The sequence below is a fragment of the Belonocnema kinseyi genome, chromosome 10 (assembly GCF_010883055.1).
Source record: "Belonocnema kinseyi isolate 2016_QV_RU_SX_M_011 chromosome 10, B_treatae_v1, whole genome shotgun sequence".
In the NCBI taxonomy this organism is placed as follows: domain Eukaryota; kingdom Metazoa; phylum Arthropoda; class Insecta; order Hymenoptera; family Cynipidae; genus Belonocnema; species Belonocnema kinseyi.
The window spans coordinates 62,888,047-62,907,322 of NC_046666.1; the positions used below are offsets into that span (position 1 = coordinate 62,888,047).

A 19,276-nucleotide genomic window follows, 5' to 3' on the forward strand; every position below is an offset into this window, starting at 1 on the left:
TCGTGAAGTTAATCTTCATTTTATTGGTACTATATGACAATTTTGTACATAACGGGATACATTTTTTTCGAATGTGATTTGGGAAAATGGTTCTGATAGGGAAAGGATCAAAGATAAAACACAGATAAAAGCCAAAATGTATTTTACAACATATATGTAGATCCCTAGCATCATTATTCACAAAAGAGCTGTTAAGGATTTTAAGACGATTTCAACTTATCTTGAAAGGATGTGATGTGAAAGGATGATGTTTTTTTTATTATACCAACATTTTTATTTTATTGTAACATCCTGACAATGCCAAAACAATGCGCAAGTCACTTATTGCATATTTTTCAACATCTATTGCATCTGTTTTTGTGGAAAATGATGTGCTTTTTTACAATTGCAATTATTAACATCGCTAGAAAAATCATTTTCAATGTTTTTCTCCAAAATCATTTCACTCCAAAATCTGTTTATGATTTGTTTCATTGAGGAGCAATATGGCTGTTAAATAATTGTATGACTGAAGAGGCCCTTCGTCGAAGCGCTTAACGTTGAAGTTTCACTAAATAAATAATTTTTGACCAGTATACCGATAAACTATAACATCTTCTATTATATTAAAGAATAGTTTTAATAACTATTCGAAAAAATTATTTTAGAAAAAGTTTGCTCTTAAAAAAGTTTCAACCGTTCTGGAAATTTAGATTGTTCTTTATATAAAAATGTATTTTACTCGTTAATAATTGTTGTGCTAGAAGTTGTTTAAAAGCATTAAAAGATGCATCGAAAAGGGTAAATTATATTTTTTGAATATACACACATAGACTGGAAAATAACTTTGATGAGAAATAATTATGCTTAAAAATACTATGTTACTATTTTATAAGTAAGTTCCATCTTTGTAGATATCGAATTTTTTAATACGTGTTTTCATTATAGGGTGTTTCTTTTATATTGAAGGGTTAATATTACAAAAGCGATTTATGTGACATTGGAAAATAAAGAAAGAGCACAAAAATGAAGAGCACAATAATCCCAACAGTTAATATATACAATTTTAGGCATCAGTCATAATTTTGCTGCTTAGTTATGCTTTAAAAATGCCGAGTTAATATTTTACAAGTATTTTCCATTTAGATAGTTTTCCTTTTTTAAATGCGTTTTTGCAGCAAAGGTGGTTGCTTATTCTAAAGCCGCTGAGTATTCTGACCTGATTAATTAACTGAAGGATATGTATCCAAACTGTAAATAAAGAAATCAGTACAAATAAAAAACAAAGAATCGAATTATATTTTTAAAGAATGTAAATTGAAAAAATATTTATATTGATATTAGGAAGTGCTTCCAAAATATTATAAAAACATACATTTCTATTTTCCCTGACAGCTGCTTCATTTCCCTGACATTTCCCCGATTTCCCTGTCAAACTTGATTTTCCCTGACATTTCCCTGACTTCCCTGACATGTGGCCACCCTGATTTTCAACCAAATAGTTAGAATTTCAACCAAAGAAATACATTTTCAAATAAAATTATGAATCTTATAGAAAAATAATTTTTAACTAAATAATAAAATTTTCGAACAGAAAAATGATTTTTTTCAACAACATACATCAATTTTAAGTAGCGAAGCAAGTCTTGGAAATGAAGGTCAAACAAGAAGAAACACGATAATTATTTTGAGACAGTTGAATTTAACAACAAAAAAACGGAATTTAAACCAAATTATTTCAATCCTGAACAAAAATGAATTTTCAAAGAAACAGTTGCATTTGTCACCAAAGATTCAATTTATATGATAAAAAGGTGAATTCCTAAGCCAGAAAAACAAACTTTTAACAAAATAGTTGAATTTTTAACCATGAAACATTTGTTAGTCAATAAAGAAAAAAAATTCATCTAAAATGTGAAATTTGTAAGCCAAAAAGACGTATTTTCAACGGACCAGCTGAATCTTCAAACAAAAAAAAATGATTAATTTTGTAACCGCAAGACGAATTCTCGACAAATGCAATGATATCATACATAATTGTCATTAATACATTTTCTTTTTGTTTTAATCCGTTTTCCTTGAGAAAAAAATTTTTGGTAATTTTCACAGTGATTGAAATAAAAAAATTTAACTCTTAAAGCTAAAACAGTATTCACTGGAAGTAATCCAAACTGAACTGCAAATAAGAACACTCACAGTATTATTCTTTGGAATTTTAAACTTTTTAAATTAAACCTTAAGAAATGGTTAATTCAGGAATTTTTCATGTAAATGTACAAAAGTATTTTATTTTAAGCAATTTAAGTTTCGAAATATTAAAAATTGAACGATTAACCATTTTTTAACTGAACACTTAAATCAGAAGATAATTTATTTTGATAACATGAAGAATTTTTTAATTGGAACAATTAAAATTGTAACGTTCAAAGTTTGAACTTAGCATTCGGAAATCTTAGCGATTCAAGGCTACTTCGAGGAATACAGTTTTAAATTGATAACTTTTAAATATTTAATTTCTAATTGCTCATTATGAATTATGTTGAATTAACAGTCAAATACTGCAAAATATTAAAAAAGGTTCTTTCTTTTAATTATAAAATTTCAAATTGAATGTGTCAAAACTGGAATATTTGGAACTAAAAGAATGTTTGAAAAGAATTTGAAATTAAATAAAAGCATTTAATTATGATTCCATTAATTCGAAATTATGTATTTAAAAATTGAAAATATAAAGTTACAAATTTTCAAAGTTAACCTCTGTGTATTTTTTAATTTTGAACAGATTCAGAATCGTTTTGTAAGATAAATTATTGTTCAATAATTTTGAATACTTGAAAACCACTGTTCATTTTTAAAAATCAAAATCTTATTTGTATTTATAGTTAATCAAATTAAAAGGTTTCTTATAACAAAAAAAATCAATTTCAAACGCTTTTAATTTTAATGATGATCTAAAACAGAAAATTTTAAATTAAATGATTTAAGAATTACGTCTATTGTAAACTGAATGATTTCATAATTTAAAAAGTAACCAATTAATCAAACATTAAAATGAACGTCAAATGGAACTTATTTTAATTTGCATTATAGCATGTGATATGCCAAATGATTGTAGAGATTTTTCTTTCTAAAATTTTTCAAGTTAACGGTAAAAAAAATATGTCATTTCCTGGACTAAAAAAAAAATCAGAAAATTTCAGAAAAGCGTAATTTTTCGGAATAACCTACTAAACTTCTATTTCAGTTTATCAAAAATGCCCGAACTGATTAAGGTTTTCCCTGACAGTCCTTGACCCGTAGCAACCTTGATGTTGTATTAGCTAAAAAATTATTTAATTATTTGAATTCAGAAAAAGATATAAATGCTTTAAATTTTCCAAAGTTTCAGTTTCAGAAAATATATTTCCGAAAATCAAGATCTCCTGAGGTATTTTAGAATTTCAATCCAAATCATTAACAGCTGCGTGTGACGTCACTTTTGCACATGCGCATTATAAGAATTAGCACGTGGTGAGTGGCTGTTACCGAAAAACGAGAAACGAAATCTCACGTGTATGAGAGATCGTATGAATGATACTTTTTATGATTGTAAATGATCAAATAAAACTGATAAAAATGATATCTGAAAGGACGCGATACTTATTAATGTAAAATTAGCAAATGAGACTTTTGATTTTTTATAGTGTACAATAATCAGTTCATTACTATAGCCTCGAAATTATAAAATAGTCTTTTGATATTTATAACAATTTTTTTGTTGGCAAGGCGAAAATGTTTTATGAAACCGAATATTCAAAAGTGTTCTAAACGGTCATGAACCGCCAATTAAGCGTATCACATTATCATCACGTGTACACATAATGTATTTGAACTCCACATTTTATATTGATGTAGAATTTTGTCGACTGATAATTTCAAAGAAAGATGCCCGAATTAACTTTTTTTTTAATATTTCAGTATTCAAAAAATTTGTATTATTCAGTTGACTTGTAAATTTGCATGATTGCAAGTTTCAAAAATCACCACTTGAAATGTTCCAAGTTATTTCAACAGTGGACAAAGGATCGACAAATGGAGAGGTTGAGAAAAAATTATTTCTCACATGTGAATTTTCGTTTCCCTATGTCGGGATAATAATTTTAATTTCTTTTAAATTGCATATGAAATAACGCGAAATGTCCCTTGTCGATTTAATTGAAAAGAACACTTTTAAAAAAGCCGAGAACTACAAATACTATTTTTTTTTAATTTTTGAACAGTCGTCATAAAAAATCGCGAATCACGATGGAACGAGACTGTACACCTGAAATAGCGGAAGTTCTCGCAAAATAAATTAGTGGACGAAATCGTTTAAATGGTGACCTTGAGTCATTGCAGTGCAGTCGCAGACAGTAGTGATTCAAGGTCTCGCATGCGTAAAGATTATCCAATCGAGATCATTAACCCAGCATGTGTTAAACTTAAAGACGCTTTTTAGTATTTTTTGATGGTTTGACAACCTTTCTTAAAAATTGGTTTTTCAAACTTTGGGGACTTTAGATGTTGTCAAGTACAAAGCAGAAATGCTACAAAGTACCGGAAAATACAATGGCCGCAAGGGTTGGCTTTCTTTAGCTAGCAGACGAAATGTAATTTTCAAGACATGAGGTTTGCAAGTATGGAGTTATGAGAAATTAGAGTCAATTTGGTAGTTACCTTTTATATCAATTGTCAAGAGGACACTACAAGAAATGATAAGTTCACACGTTGTTAACGTCCCTACAACTTCTGAAGAACTGGCGTGAACTGACGTTTGAGGACACGAAAGGTCACCAATGCACGATTACACGTTCACCAACAGTCACCACGTCCCTGTCGGTTCTTCTTTCTTTTTATTCTCACGATTTGCGGCGCGGCGCTGCCAACCGTGGACATGTGAAGTTTGCGCAGTGCCTTTCTATGGCGCCAGCCAGTAGAAAATTTGTATTTTAGTATTTCAAAATATCCCGCCAAACTTCTATTGGTTAGCACCACCGACGCGCAGTGCGCAAACTCCACAATCCACGGTTTCGCTGGGAGTGGTGGATCCGTAATAACCGGGAAAATCCTTAAATTTTGAATAAACAAAACAGGTTTCAGGTAACAAACGGTTAAAAACAATGAAAAATTCAAGTATGGTCCAATTTTTCAACTTTATCAAAGCGTAAAAACACCTCTTATTTATATATTGTAGAACTAGAAAGATATTTTGCAATCATACAGGAATCATTTTTCAATTATAAAAGCCTGAAACAATTGCCTGAATTATCTTGATAATTTTCAAATTTTTTTGGGAAATCCAAAGCACTTTCAATTATAAATAAAAAATGTTTATAAAATGTTTATATCTAAAAATTATTTTAACTCTTGAAGGTCACTTGGGCCCCATTTTAATATGAACAGAAGCTTTTATTCATTAGGAATTAAGATTTCTACTTTTCCTGACCACGATCAAAATACAGTGAAACTCTTCTGTAGTGCCGATTTTATGGCTGACGGTGGATGAGAAGTAACTCATTATAGCCCGCTCCGCTTTTGTTTGTTCACGCCTGAATGACAACCGCAGATCCCGCGCACCCCGTGTAGCTTCTGTTACACCTCCCTGTGGGGCGGCGTCAATTCTCGGAAGGGCTATAAAATGGAGGGCTATTGAAGGGTCTCACTGTATATATACTCACAATGATGAGATTCATTGGTAATAGCACTGAAAACGTTCTTTCTGGCATTACGAATAAATTTAAAAAAAAAAAGAAAATATGCCCGCCCCGTGGGCACAATCTCGTCGCGCGCGCGGCTCGCTTCACTCACAAGTTTGAACGCGCCCAGGGCGCGCGACTGTTGATTCTCGCGCTTCGCGCTCGATAATGTATTTACCTTGAGCTACGCGCTCGATCTTTGGGCACAGACTTTTTAAAACTAAAGGTGAAAGAATCGACAACTGTAATTTGGTGATTGTGAATTCTCTTTTGTTAAAACTCCTTCGGCCTTAAGGAACATATTTTCATCACGTATCTCGTGTTTCGCACTCGAGTTTATCCCTGAATTTGTATATCATTCCCATAAATGTATATTATTATAATTCACAAGTTGCATTGGTATTAAAACAGACGTGGTTTCATTGTTGCATTTAAAAAAATTGCACATTCTTCCAAAAAAAAATGTTATCAAACATTTGGTTGCAACTTTTGCCGTTTTTCCATAAACTGAATTTGTTCATTTGCAATATTATTTTTATGATTTAAACTTTACTCATGTCTGCTGAACAGCCTTACCGTTTTCTAATTTCTAAATTATGTATATATATATATATATTTTTTTTTTTTTTTTGATAATGCGTTATATATTTGAGAACTTTTGAAATACTATGAAATTGTTGAATAAAACAATGTAATTTTTGTATTTTCTAATATTTTGTATTCTGTCAAAATTAGAATTTGTGATTTTCAAGAGAATTTAAAAACTTATAATAATCTTGTAGGGCATTTAAAAATAAAACTTTTTCTTCTCTTGACTTTTTTTCATATCGTCCGTTATTTGGCTTAAAAGGTTCATGTTCGTGTGTCTTTTGAAATTTTTTAAATGTTATAGCTCTGGTAATTTTGGGTTTTATGAAAAAAGTCATAAGGATAAATTGTTCAACTTTTTGAATACTATTAAGATCCGTACAAAAACTTTTTGAATTTTGAAAAAAAGTGGTCTCAAAATATTAACAATGCGCTCATTTTTTGACTTTTCATTCAAAATGGCTGGCTAATGTACTTAACCCTTAGTTAAGCACACTCAAAGAGAGTACCCAAGGCCAATGTAATAGAATTATTTTTTCAAAAGTTATCGTGCTCACAGACAGACATACATACATACATATACATACATACAAACATGCATACAGACAGAACGACACACAGAGGCATTCGTAAAAACCTATTTTTCGGATTCAAGGGGTCTCAAAACGTGGAGATTTGACAAAAACTAAGGTGTGAGGGGGGGGGGGCAAATTTTACACAAATCTAATACCTTCTCTGATGAGAATATAAAAGAAACCAGTAATAAAATGTTGTTTGCTCTACTTTCGGTGAAAATATGTTATCTATTTACTTTTTCTTAGCTTGTGTCGTCTGTCAAAAATTTAATTTTGGTATATTCAATATTTTTTATAAATAAAATAAAAACTACGTGTCCTATATAAGTATTATAAACAAGTGTACAGAGAATTTTGAATCATGAAAAAATGTGGTCCGAAACATTTTCAAAATGTGCTCACTTTTAGAATTTTTATCCAAAATGGCTGAAAAACGAACACATTCGCGAAAACCTGTTTTTCGGATCCAAGGGGTCTCAAAACATGGACATTTTGACAAAAACTGGAGGGGGGACGTCAAATTTTACACAAATATAATACCTTCTCAATGAGAATGTAAAAATTCAACAAATTTCTAGTCCTTGGGCAAATCGATTAAAAATGTTCACATTTTGTATTTTGTTTTGCATGAAAAAAAAGTTTAATTTTTTTGGGTAACGTTTATGGAAGAGAATAACCCTAGACGGAAATAAAAAAAAGTAAGAAAAAGTTCGTTTGCCAAAATATAATGATTTAAAAAATGACGAAAAATGTTACTTTGTTCTTTTCTATCGAAAGTTGCCAAAAAACATGTATTTATTTTGCTTATTTTTTACGCAAATTTTAGTAAACTAAGGAAATCCGCAAGTATTTTTTAGTTTTAAACAATTTTTGTTACGGAATCTTAAACATGAGCCATTATTACACGATATCCGTAAAAATTTTTTATACCGGATCCGTAAAAAATAACACATTCTTTTTCAATTTTTTGGGGGGTTAATTTTATGTCTTTAGACAGAAAAAAAGTAAGACAAAAATGGTTTCGTCGTAATAATATTATAAAAATGCCAAACAAATGTTTTTACTTTTTTGATTTTCTACTGCTCTTTTCAATAAACTAAAGAAACACGTATATATCTTTAGGTTTTCAACAAAGATTTTTTATATTTTTTACGGATCCTCTATATTAGGATTTCTACAAATTTAAAAAAAAACATTTTTTTACAACTTTTTAGGAACAAATTAATAAAATTGCATTTTTCGTCATTAAAAAAAATATTTACTACGAAATTTTTTTTTTACTTTTTTCCATCGAAGGTTATTTACTTCCATAGACCTTGCCCAAAAATTTGGAAACAAACATTTTTCCATACCAAAAAAATTTTAAAAGATTAAAAACTTGCAATCGGCTTGGCCAATGGTTAGAAGATATACATTTTTTTTATTTGTTCGTAATACCACATATAAAGTTTTTAGTACTATCACCAATATTTATATACTATTTATAGCTAAACCAAATATTTATTTTGGAGCCAAAGAGTTGTTGAATTTAAGGAAAAAAGTTTTATAGTAAAAAGTCATCAAATCTCCAGGAAATAAATGTGAAATTAAATCACACTTAAAGGCGGATCGCGATAAAAAATTGAATTAAAAAATGCAAATCAGTCCGATGTAAAAAAAAGTAGCCAATTCCAAGAAAATCGACTTAAACAATAGAATTTTGAGATTAAAATTTCATTGCTTTTCAAAACCGACTACGGGTAGTGATAAAAAAAGGAATTTTTCATGTTTTGATAATAAATTTGGTTTGTTTTAGTTACTGATAATTAGATGAAGTTTCCAGATGCTAATAGTAATTTCTTTTAGCATCACTCAAATAATTTTTATAATACATTTTAATTTTCAGAAAAGAATAATTTAAAATTGGCTTTTTTTATTTCTTTACAAAGAAAATAAATACTTTATGTAAAACTTCTTTTTAGAATTAATCAAATGTATAAAAAAGCGTTGTTTTTCAAATTACAATAAATTAGGAATCGTGAACTATCAAGGGAAATAAAATCTTTAAAAATTCCTAGGAATTTTAAAATTAATTTTAAACAAGAAAGTATTTGTAAATGAAAAAATAAGAAATTTGGTAATAATAATATAATAATATAATGCCTGCTCTCAAATTAAATACAAATATTTTGAGTACTCCTTTGGAAATTTAAAAATATAAATAATTAAACTTTCTGATAAAAAGAGATATTTCGGGTTTCACTCGTGTAAGAAACTACACGAGTGAAACCCGAAATATCTCTTTTTATCAAAATGAATCATCGTGGAAGCATAAAATCAATTAAACTTTCTAGTAAGAATTAAAAATATATAAGTAGGTTTTTTGGACTACGTCTTTAATAATAGTTTTTTTCTAACCCACGCACGAAAAGTTCGATTTTCGAGGCATGTATTGCGTGAGGGAAGTAACTAATTCCCAAACCGTGGTAAAAAGGTAGTTATAAAAAGACTTTCTAGCTGCTGCGCTTGCGCTCTTTGAGTAAGATTACTTTTTCTTGCTGTTGCGCTTGCGCATTTCGAGTCAGAATTACTTTCCAGGACTGTCGGAATAATAACTTCACGTCATTATGATTTGAGGCTTGAGAGATGATTGTGAGTAGTGAATATTTATTGGACATACTCGAAGTGATAAGTTACCATAAATGACTAATAAATTACCGATAAATTACCGATAATAAATTTCTTAAAATTTTGAAAATTGAGTCAATATTTCATAAATTTTAAGAAATTTTTGAATTTCTTGCAAAAAGCTTCGGATACACTACATTTCTATACATTTTCGGTAATTTACAAATTTACCAAAAATTTCCGAAATTTTTGTCATTTTACCATAAATTTTCAAAAATTACCATAATTTTTCAAAAAATTGATTTTTCTTGTTTCTCATATCGAAAATTTCCCGCATTTATTAGAAAAAATATCGTGTGCTACAGGAGCTAAAAGTAGGCGTTTGAAACTCTTGTGAAGTTTATATTACTTGCCATCGGCTCATCTTCCGGTCGTCTCTGGCTCGTACAGCTAACTTCACACTTGTGTGGAACTGCCTACTTTCCGCACTTGTAGCACAATATATTATTGTCATTAAATAAAAATTTTATTTTTTGACAAATTTATAAACTACAAAATGTCAGTAATCGGAAATTTCTATCTCTCAAAAATTTTTATTTGTAAAATTGAATACGTCATTTTTTTATTTTTTAATATAAAAAAAGGTGCAGAATGCAAATAGGATTATTCCATAAAATCAGATGAAAATTTATTTCATTTTAAGTGAACATGTTGTATTCTGATAAGAATGTAGTTTATTAGTGCCAAATGAAAGCGAAATCTGGTTTTAAGCAGATTATTGCTAATCTCATGTTTAGAGTTCAACTGATGCTTCTCATTGATAGCACTTCGCGGGGGATATTAAATGATTCATCAAATCTCAGTAAAGTAATTTTAATTAATATTTTCTTAATTCCTTATGCAAAGCTGATTCAACTTTGCAAAATTTATAGAATCACATATAAAAAATAATAAGTAAACTATTTCATAATTATTTCTACATATTCGCCTATGCGAAATTTGATATAAAATAGGGCAATTTTGATATTATCATTGAAAAAAATTAGTGTAATGTAGAGAAGAACAAAAGTTTAGGAGAAAAAATACAAAAAAGTACTCTTTTCATCAAATTTAATATTCTGTTTGAAAATACAGAAAATTTGCTTTTGTTTATCAAATTCCTTCAGTTACATGAATTTATTGACTTCCCTGAAATCCTTAAATTACCTGAATTCTCTTGACTCTTTCAATTCCATAAATTTATTGCATTTTTTAAATTGAAACTCTAAAATTATGTTAATTTCTTGAATTCTCTGAATTCCTTGAAATCTAAATTTCTTAAATTCTATCAATGCTCTGGTAAGTCTAAAACTATCTGAATTTCGTAAAATCCTTGACATTCTTGAATATTCTGAATTCCCCGAATTCCATGAATATTCGGAATTCCTTGAATTCTCTAAATTCCTTAGATTGCCTTATTGCTAGAAAATACCTGAAATTCTCTCAGTTCCCGGAAATTCTGGAAATCCTTGAATATTTTTGGGATTCTCTGAATTCCCAGAATTATCTGAACTCTTTCAATTCCTTCAATATAATGAATTTCGGTTCCCCGAATTCCTTGAATATTCTCAATTCCTTGAATTCCCTAAATTACCTAAATGCCCTGAAATCCCTGAAATTGTGTGAATTCTCTGAAATCCTTGAATTCCTGGAATATTTTGAATTCTTGAAAATCTCTCAATTCCGTTGAATATTCGGAATTCCCTGAATTCCTGTATTTTTCGGAACTCTTTCAATTACTTGAAGTTCATTAATTTATTGAATTTCTTTACTCCTCTGGAATTTTCTGAATTCTCTAAAGTGCTTGAATATCTTGCATATTCTGAATTACCTAAAGTCGTTGAATATACTGATTGCCTGAAATTCCTTTAATATTCTAATTCCCTGGACTTCTTGAATATACTGAATTCCTAGTATACTATGTATTTTCAGATTAATCTAGAATTTACGCATTGCTTACTTAAATAAAAATATTTAAATGTAAAATTTGTTCCGAAAAATTGCTCCCACACACGTCGCTGAATTATCTTTGCAGTAGTCATCCCAGGCGAAGAGCTTCACGAAGTCATCATGTGTCGTATATTACACAAAAATCTTGAAAAATAGTTAAATTTTCAACCAAAAAGGTAAAAATTCATTAAAAAATATTCTCCACGGCACTTTAACTTCCACCCACGCAGTCTTTTCAAGTGTTTTCAATTATAAAAGTTCAGTTTTCAACGAAATAGTTCAACTTTCAACCAAAGAGATGCATCTTCAACTAAACACATAAACCTTAATTTTTAACCAAACAGTTGTATTTTTATCCAAGAAAGATGCAATTTTTACTACAAAAAGATACATTTTTTAATAAAAAGACAAATTTGAAAATAAAAAAGGGAATTTTCATCCAAAAAAAAAATTTTAATTTGACTTTTCAACATCAAAAAGTAAATTTTCTACGAAGAAAAAGAATTTTCTACCCAAAAAGGCAAATTTTCAACAAAAAAGTTAAAATTCTAACCAAAAAATGATGACTTTTTAACAAAATTATAGAATCTTCAACTAAGTGGTTGCATTTTTATCCTAGAAAGATGAAAAGTCTACTAAAAAAAATATAATTTTAAATAAAAAAGACAACATTTTAAAGAAAGACTTGAATTTTCATCCAAAAAAAGATTTCAGGTGACTTTTTACTATCAACATATAAATTTTAAACGAGTAAATTTTCTATGAAACAGTTGCATTTTCGAGGAAATAGTTGAATTTTCCACCAATAAGGATGACTAACAAAATTGTTGATCTTAATTTCGAATCAAGCAATTGAATTCAACCAAAAAATATGAACTTTTAATGAAATATTTTCGAGTCAAAAGAGAGAAGTTTTTTAACCTATCTGTTAAGTTTTTAAGGAAAAAATTCATTTTCAACCGAGAAGATTAATTTTCTCTCCAAAAGAAAAAAAAACTAATTTGGAACAAAATGGTTAAATTTTTAACCACAGTGATAAATTTTTAATTCAAATGATGAAACTTTAAACCAAGCAATTGATTTTTTAAACAGTGGTTCAACCAACCAAGATAAATTCTCAACATAAAATGTATAAGTTGTTGTTTTAACAATAATAATCTTAATTTTCAATAAAAAATAAACATTTGAATTCAAACCAAGAATACGAATTTGCAACTAAAAACGATTTTTCAGTCAAGAGAAAGAAGAAATTTCAATCAAATTGTTGAATTTTCAAGAAAAAAATTGAATTTTTATTAAAGTGAACAAATTTTCGAGCAAACATTTGAATTTTCATTTAACATCTAAATTTTCGACTAAAAATAGGATAATTAAATTTTCAGTTAAAAAAAAAATAATTTTCATACAAAAAGATACGAATTTCTTTAAAAATAGTTTAATTTTCAATATAAAAGGTAAATTTACAACAAAAAAGTTGAGTTTTTAACCAAATAATAGAATCCTCAACCAGAATAGATTAACTGTTGATCCAACTGTTTGCTATTTTAACTAAAAAAGATGAAATTCATACTAAAACAGATAAAGGTTCAAAAGTACGAATTTCCAACAAAAAGGTTAATTTTCTTCCAGGAAAAATTTTTCAGGCAAGAAACATAATAAATGTAAACCAAATTGTTGAGTTTTCAAGCTAAAAGGCAAATTTTTCACAAAACTTTTGAATTTACAACCAAAAAATCTGAGTATTTTACAAAAAAGTTTATTTTCTCAATAAATGAATTTCTACCAAAATAGTTAAATTTTCAACCTAAAAAGACCAATTTTGAAACGAATCCCTGACATTACCAGGTATATACAAATTCCCTGACAATTCCAGGGCAGTGATCCCCCCATTATATTCCAAATCAGAAAACAGAAATTCCCTAATTTTTTATTTTTTTATTTTAACAGATGCCGGTTTTGACTTAAAGCTTTCCATGTAAAATACATGGGGAAAAACCAATTTTAAAAATTTTTAGAATAATTTTGTAGGATTTGAAAAAAGTTGACGGGAAAGTATGGGGGTCTGTAGAGAATTATCCAACGAAGAATTTCATCTATCTGACATATGGGTTTGATACCCCTAACACACCCCAACGTGTACCTGTAAAACTACCCTTAAAACCAAAGATGTTAATTCTTCATGAAATCGACCTTTTGAACACTGTATTCTCGTCTTTTTTTTTTACTATCAGTTTAGTGGAATGTTTAATAACATTGTTTCATTAATTTTTAATTGTTTAAGCAAATGGAATTTGTTGCAATAATTTTTTTATAAAAAATTATTAATATTTTCTTAGTGGAATATTTATCAACATTGTTTGACTAATTTTATTTTTTTTTTTAATTTTTTAAATAAAAATTATTACTTAAACATTACTGATAAATTAATTATGATTAAATTAATTATTAATCAGTAATTAAATATTACTGATAAATATTCTACTAGACCAACAGTAATAATTTTTATTTAAAAAAATTCAAAACGAAATTATTTAAACAAACTCCATTTATTTAAATAATTGAAAAGGAATGAACTAATGTTAATCAATATTCCAATAGCCCAATAGTAATAATTTTTAGGAAAAAACTAATTAATTTTTTTTAACGATTTCTATTTGTTTAAAAAATTAAAAATTAATAAAACAATGTTATTAAATATTTCACTAGATTAATAGTAATAATTTTGAGGGGGGAAAATACAAATTTTCGAAAACAATTATATAAACAAATTCAATTTGTTTAAATAATTAAAAATTAATTTATCAATGATGATAATAAATATTTCACGAGACCAATATTAATAATTTTTAATAAAAAAATTCGAGAATAGTGTTGAAAAGGTCGATTTCATGAAGAATTTACATTTTTTATTTTAAGGGTAGTTTTCAGGTATCCATGAAATTCTCCGTTGGATAATTCTCAACAAGCCCCCATACTTTTTCAGTCACATTTTTTTAAACCCTAAAAAATTATTCCAAAAACTCAAAAAAGTGATTTTTCCCCATGCATTGTACATGGGAAACTTCAAGTTAAAACCGGCATCTGTTAAAATCGAAAAAAAATTAGGGAATTTCTTTTTTCGGATTTGGAATGAAATTGGGGGGGGGGGCGTTTCCATCTAAACAAAATTGTGTTTGAGCCACCCTAGTGGATACTCTGCTTTTTATATATTTTTAAATTTGATTTTCATACGAGAAAATCCGTAATACGAATTAATTCATTAGTTATATTATTAATTGATAATGCAATGTATACTACACGCTCATAATAATACTAGTCTTGATTATATTTTTACACCACTTACGCTCCTGATTAAATGAATTCGTAATTGAGTGGGACTTTTAGAAACATGTTTCTGAACATACATTCATTCTTGGGTCAGTGCGGTTAATTTAGTGGGGATTGGTGGGGGATTCCGCCTGTGAGCATGCATAAAGAATTTAGAACCAGTTTGCCAGTATCAGCAGTCTCTGACTCAGTCAAGTCAAGTCGAGTTGAGTGAAATCTGACAAGACACGAGTGAAAAGTAATTTACTTTTAAGCCAATTATTTTAATATAAATATTACAAGGAGTACGCGCTACAGGTAAGTGTAAATAAATTAAACATTGCAATAATCTGTGATAATAATTGAACAGTTTGTTAAATATTTTATAGAAATATAAGAGGTTTATTAGAGGAGATAAGGGAAATTTAAAAAGATAAATAAGATAAGGCTGTGTTTAGTCGTCCCGAAAAATTGGCGCATTTGGAAAAGGAGATGGACTAGTCCTGGAAATTCGGAGGGGGGGGGGGAGCTTATAATAAATATTTCGATCAAATAAATTCATACAATTAAAAAATAAACTAAAAATGTATTTTGTACAAATAAAAATTAATAATTGCGACTCGTTGCAGACTTTTCGTCTGAAAAAAAGAAAAATGCTCAAAATGCAAATTGATCCAATATGAAATATCTTGATAATAAAAGATTGCAAAATTTCAAGTTTGAACAATTTCATCAATTTTACAATTAGAAACATTGTAGCAATTTACACAACGCTTTCAAACAAAATTTCAATTAAAAAATACAGGGATCACAGCACAAAAGGAGCTCAAGAATGTGGAATAGGGTAATTTTCTCACGAAAAAGGGGAAAATAGAGAAGAGTTTAAACATTTATTTTTACATGTCGAAAAGACAAACAATCTTTTTATAAGAAATGTTAAATTTTAAAATGATTTTTTAATTGCTTCTGCCATTGAAGAATTTATTTTTAAAAATTGGATATACTAAGATACATGAAAGAAAATTTAAAATCGGTTAATATCTTCTGTTCTCGTTTTTAAATTTACAATTAAAAAATTTTGTACATACAAAAAAATTGATCTTATTTAGAAATTTTTTAATGTAAAAAAACATGTTTTTTGGATTAATTGTTTCTCGTGGTGTTTATAACGTTCGAAAATCGCAAAAAAAATGAAAACTCAAAAAACCTAAATCATGAATTTTTTTTTAAAGCAAAATGATAAGATGTTTCTTCGGTTCAAGCTGAATATATTTCAGGTTCGACCTATTTAATTTTTTGTAATGTTTGCATGACTCAATAAAATAAAACAGTTTTTTGCAATTTTCAAAAAAATTGTTATTGAGCATGAAATCTTTTTTTAAATTTCGTAATTTTGTGTTATTGCTTACTAGTAAAATCTGTAAACATAAAAAATTTGTCATAATTTGTTAGCCAAAATAAATATTTTTAATTTGAAATCGTTACATTTTAGTGATTAAATTTTTTCACTGTTGTTAAATGTGCTCTTCAACTCAAATTAAAAATTGCTCAAGTTAAAAAATTTAGCATTGCAGTTAGTGAATTTGCAATATTCCATTTTTTAATAACGCATTTAACTTTGTACATTTCAACTAAAAAGTGTTCACCTTCTAATATTTATTTCAAAAATACTATATACGTTGTAACTGTTCCCATTTTATATTGGATAACGACTTCTGTCTCCAGTTTTCACATTTTCAACATGCTTTAAAATGTTTCAGCTTCACATTTAAATTAATTTTTTTTTTAATTTTTCAGCACTGGAAGCTTGTAAATTATTTAGTCATGTATAATGTATTTAGGCGCTATAATTGCTTTAATTATTATTCAATAGTGAGTACGCAGGCTAATTTCAGAAAATTTTTCGCGCAATACAAATATTTTTTTATCAAATATCGTATATTTAAAGAGAAAAGGGAGAAGACTTTTGAGAACAGGGGAATTTCAAGGAAAAAGGGGAAGACTGTGCACCTTGAAAATACAATTTCAAAACTTCAAAAAAAATCTGACGCTCTAAACTGGCATTTGTTCATAAATTTGCATAAATTCCATTTGTCTTAAAAAATTCTATTATGAGTATCAAAAAATTTTTTTATAGTGTTCGGCAGATTTTTGTTGGAATTGGAATAATTGCATGTTACAAAACAGTGATTTAAAAAAAGGCGAATGTTCGAATTTATCTAAATTCTGAATCTGTTTGAATTTATTAAAATCATGATAAAGCATTGATAAAGAAAGACAAAATGTCAATGCAATCAAACTTTGAAACTTTAAATAAATAAATTAAATAAATTTGTCCATCTCTATTTTTATTCCTTTTTTAATTTAATTTAATGTCAAATAATTTTGTTTATTTAGCAATTTTTCCTTCATCTTACTTTTTTCTTCATCTTTTATTTATCTATGAGTATTTGTCACTAGCATACACATTTATCAAGAGGGAAGTCAACAATGATAAAAAAAAACTGAACTCATGTATTCCTTTCAGAAACATTCAACCATGTCTGCGAAAAATACGGGAAAGGTTATCAACTTTGGAGCAGGCCCAGGAAAACTTCCGCAGGAGGTATACAAAAAAAATTTCCATTAAAGATCTGGATTGAATTTTCAACCTAAACAAAATGAAAATTTGTGTAATTTCCTTACGAATACGAATAATAAGTGGAAAAATTGAGCTTTGACGAATGTTGATTAATGCAGATTTTTTGTCATTGTTGCAACAGGTGTAGTAATTTTGTTAGATGCTGATGAGCATTTTGATATCTCGCGTGATAAGGATTGAAAAATTATTGTTATTTTATTAAACTTTTAAATTTCTGGTCGAAAATATATCTATTGTTCAGGAAATTCCATTATCTTGATTCCAAATTTATGTTTTCGGTTGAAAATTCAACTGTAGGGTAGAAAATTCCTTCCAAAAATAAAAAATTCATCTATTTTGTTAAAAAGTAATATTTTTTGTAGAAAATGAATCTCCTTGTTTAAAAATTTATTTATCCGGTAGAAAATTAGTTCTTTTAAATTAAAAATTAGTTTTTTAACTGAAAATTGAACTTTTTAATTTTTTGTCAAAATTTATTTTTTTTTTATAGAAATATAATCTTCTTGGTTGAACATTGAACTATTATAGAATTTTTTCTTTTTGATTGAAAATTAAATTTTTTCCTCAAATCTAACTATTATATTTGTGGTTGAAAATTTATATTTTTTACTTGAAAATTCATGTATTTTTTTTAATTTGTCTTTTTTTTTTGAAAATTAATCATTTTGGTTGAAAATTAAACTATTTAGTTAAAATTTTTTTTAACTTTCATCATTTTAGTAACTATTACATTTTCGGAGAAAAATTATATTTTTTAATAGAAATAAAATGTTTCTGGCTGAAAGTTGAACTCTTTCGTTGAAAATTATTTTTTACATGATATTTAACTATTCTATTTTTTGTAAAAAATTAATTTTCATTCGATGAAAATTTAAGTATTGTATTCACTATTTGTTTTTTAAATAATTTTTTTAGTTGAAAATTCATTTAATTGGTTCAAAATTTATCTTGTTGAATCAAAATTCAATCATTTTGTTAGAAAATTCATATCTTATGTTGAAAGTTTGACTTTCGTTATACAGAGTTCATATTTTTCGTTTCGAAACTCAACTGCTTTGCAGGAAATTCGTCTTTCTGGCTTGAAAATTCAACATTTTAGATGAGATTTTTTCCTTTATTCACTAAAAAATGTTTATTGGTAAGAAATTCCTCTTTTTGGTTCGTATTTTTACAAATTATTTTGATAAAAAATTTAAATGTTTTTTGTTGGAAGTATCAACTATTACACTTTTTGTTGAGAATTAATTTTTTTCATCGAAGATTCATCACTTTGATTTGTATTTTAACTATTTTGTTGAAAATTTCTTTTTTGCGTTAAAAAATCAATTTTTTATAAAAAATGAATGTATTTTACGTATCAAAAGGAAAACATCTATGTGTAAATATAGAATAACTAGGAAATATTGTTTCATTATTGGACAATTGGCATAAGTATGTTCGATATTGACCAATTTAAAAACAAATATTTTTCAGCTATTAGAAAACAACAATAAGATATACAGGAAGTGAACAGATAATATTGCAATTTATCCAAGCGAAAGTTGTGAGAAACAAAATAATTTAACAACGCTACCGGTTTCAGAAATGTAAAGTTATCGGATTGTAGGTCAAATGCGTTCATTGAACTTTCATGTCATTGTGAATTTACCTTTTTTTTTTAAATTCTAGGCGTCACTTTAAATAAATCATTTTTGTGATAATTTACTAATTATTTTTTTAGGTAGTGCAAGAAGTTCAAAAAGAACTTCATTCGTATGGAGACACAAATATCAGTATTTTGGAACTGAGTCATCGTTCCAGTGAATTCCTGAAAATCGTTAATGACGCTCAGGTTACCTTGAGAGAACTACTGTAAGTATAAGTCGAAACAAATCAAA

The 19,276-nt window shown here is 27.6% G+C and overlaps 2 protein-coding genes across 2 annotated transcripts in view; one reads left to right on the forward strand and one right to left on the reverse strand.

Annotated features, from left to right (window-relative positions):
• The window catches only part of LOC117181158, a 74,878-nt gene extending 70,046 nt beyond the window's left edge, over window positions 1-4,832 (reverse strand). The window contains exon 1 of the mRNA XM_033373725.1: window positions 4,675-4,832. The gene's annotated coding sequence lies outside the window, so the exon portion shown is untranslated. The remainder of the gene's footprint in view (window positions 1-4,674) is intronic.
• A 10,108-nt stretch (window positions 4,833-14,940) lies between these two features.
• The window catches only part of LOC117181527 (phosphoserine aminotransferase), a 14,008-nt gene continuing 9,672 nt past the window's right edge, over window positions 14,941-19,276 (forward strand). The window contains exons 1-3 of the mRNA XM_033374307.1: window positions 14,941-15,076; window positions 17,286-17,363; window positions 19,120-19,250. Of these exons, the coding sequence (XP_033230198.1) occupies window positions 17,298-17,363; window positions 19,120-19,250 (197 nt within the window). The 5' untranslated portion in view covers window positions 14,941-15,076; window positions 17,286-17,297. The remainder of the gene's footprint in view (window positions 15,077-17,285; window positions 17,364-19,119; window positions 19,251-19,276) is intronic.